The sequence below is a fragment of the Rutidosis leptorrhynchoides genome, chromosome 6 (genome assembly GCF_046630445.1).
Source record: "Rutidosis leptorrhynchoides isolate AG116_Rl617_1_P2 chromosome 6, CSIRO_AGI_Rlap_v1, whole genome shotgun sequence".
NCBI classification, from domain to species: Eukaryota; Viridiplantae; Streptophyta; class Magnoliopsida; order Asterales; family Asteraceae; genus Rutidosis; species Rutidosis leptorrhynchoides.
The window spans coordinates 139,952,753-139,955,069 of NC_092338.1; the positions used below are offsets into that span (position 1 = coordinate 139,952,753).

General features: G+C 39.2%; 1 protein-coding gene across 1 annotated transcript; it reads left to right on the forward strand.

Moving 5' to 3' along the window:
• The first annotated feature begins 530 nt into the window (after positions 1 to 530).
• Positions 531 to 1,725, forward strand: LOC139854110 (uncharacterized). The gene is made up of 3 exons (XM_071843434.1): positions 531 to 828; positions 935 to 987; positions 1,408 to 1,725. Exons 1-3 carry the CDS (start codon positions 531 to 533, stop codon positions 1,723 to 1,725), a joined length of 669 nt encoding a protein of 222 aa, XP_071699535.1.
• Positions 1,726 to 2,317: the final 592 nt, after the last annotated feature.

The window sequence follows — 2,317 nt, forward strand, 5'->3', positions numbered from 1 at the left end:
ACCTTTGAAAAGTGAAAGTACACTTTTGTACAATATCTTAACATCCAAACTCGTAACTATTCTTTCGGTTTCCAATTTTTACCCTATATACAATACTCCGCAATCAAGTACATAATAAAACAGTGAAAATAGAGAGCCTAAACTCATTTATAATTTGTAAGAAAGTCATATACTTTTTAGAGATGTCAGAAAATTCCCACCGAATAGAAACTCGATACTAGAATCTGAATTGATCGAGAAATCTTTGAGTTGATCAGAGATGAGGACGTGAATGTAGTCGAAGAAATTGAACGAAACTTTGGGTGGGGGAAAAAATTATCCATCTACATTTCCGACCCTTTTTCCTTGGCACTACAAGATATCTTTTCGTATAAAATCATTGCTAAAGTATTAGCCATTCGCCTTGCATCGGTGATCGATAAGGCAATCAGTAAAGAACAGTCGGTTTTTATTGCGGATCGTCAAATTCTGGATGGTCCTATGATTATTAGTGAGATAATTAAGTGGTACAAGAAGAAAAAGCAAAGTTAATGATTTTTAAAGTTAATTTTGAAAAACAATACGACACAGGTAGTTGGAAGTTTTTAGATCATATGCTTATGTTATTGGGGTTTGGAGAGCAATGGCGAAAGTGGATCCGTATGTGCCTAGATTCTGCTCGCACGTCGGTTATTGTTAATGGTAGTCCAACGGGCGAGTTTTTCTTGCAACGCGGTTTACGTCAAGGAGATCCTCTTAGCCCTTTTCTATTTCTTATTATATTGGAAGGGGTCCATCCGTATATAAAGGAAAAGGTGGTTTCGGGTGACATTAAAGGGGCGAGAGCGGGTAATCCGGCCATCACGATTTCTCATTTATTTTATGTTAATGATGCTTTAGTGGTTTCAAAGTGGCATAAAGATATCCTCCTTAACATTGTTAATCTCTTTAATAGATTTCACCGCTTCTCGGGCTGAAAGATTAACGTGGCAAAGTCACATCTATACGGTTTGGGGGTTAATGATAACGAACTGAGATGATTTTGTTCGGGAGTTAGGGTGCTCGAAAGGATCTTTTCCTTTTAATTATCTGGGACTTTCGGTTGGAGTCAATATGCATTTGAGGTCGAATTGGTCTATTCTTTGTGATCGGTTTCGTAAGAAATTATCAGGGTGGAAAGCTAACTTACTCTCGATTGGTGGCCGCCTTACTCTCGTGAAAGCGGTCATGGAATGCATGAGTATTTACTATTTTTCATTATTTAAATGTCCGGAAACGGTGTTGCATGATCTTGAACGTATTCGGGCTTCGTTCTTTTGGGTAGTACGGAAGATGGAAAGAAAATGCATTGGGTTAACTTGGAGCAAGTGTTGGCGTCATGGAACAAAGGTGGACTTGATGTTGGTAGCCTTCGTTCTTTTAATCTAGCACTTATTCTCAAATGGGTCTGGCGATTTGTGGATAAACCTAGTGATTTGGGCCGAGATCATTCAGGGTATATATGGGCCAACCGCTGGTCTTGATGGGTCGAAATTAACTGGGTCTGGAGTGTGGCCTGCAATTGTGGCGGTTTTCAACAAAGTCAGACAGAATGGTTTATTACCGAGTAATGTTCTCCGCAGGAAAGTTGGTAATGGCATTTCCATTCGGTTTTGGATTGATACCTGGAGGGGAGACAGACATTTGAAAAACAGATTTCGAAGACTTCACCATTTGGAGACAAATAAGGAATGCCTTCTTGCGTAGCGAGTGACAAATGGAGTTTGGAATTGGTCATGGTCGAGAGTTGATATTGGTTCCATAAACGAGAATGAGCTGCGCAAATTAGTTGAAGACCTGGGATTTTATTAATACATTATATGAACAAGATGGATGGATTTGGGAGGTAGCTAATGATGGTGTTTATACGGTAAACAGTACAAGAAAAGTGATTGATGATGCTATTCTTCCTACGGCCGAACTTCACACACGTTAGGTTAAGGTATTGCCTCGAAAAATTAATATTTTTCTTTGAAGTTTATCGTTGGATAGACTACCCACTCGATTGAACCATTCTAGACGGGGTTTGGAACTAGACGGGGTTTGGAAACTGAGGACATTGGATGCATTTCATGTCTTGGTCGGATTGAATCTATTCATTACGTTATGTTCTCATGTGACGTGGCTAAGGATTTATGGAGGAGAATCTGAATTTAGGTGGATATCCCTCTACCTTCGTTTACTACATGATCCGAATGGATAGAGTAATTTGAAAGTTGGAAGGAAAGTCATGATGTAAAGGTTCTCTTGTATGTTATTATTGCCGCAACATTGTGGCATTTGTGACGTTTGCGAAATA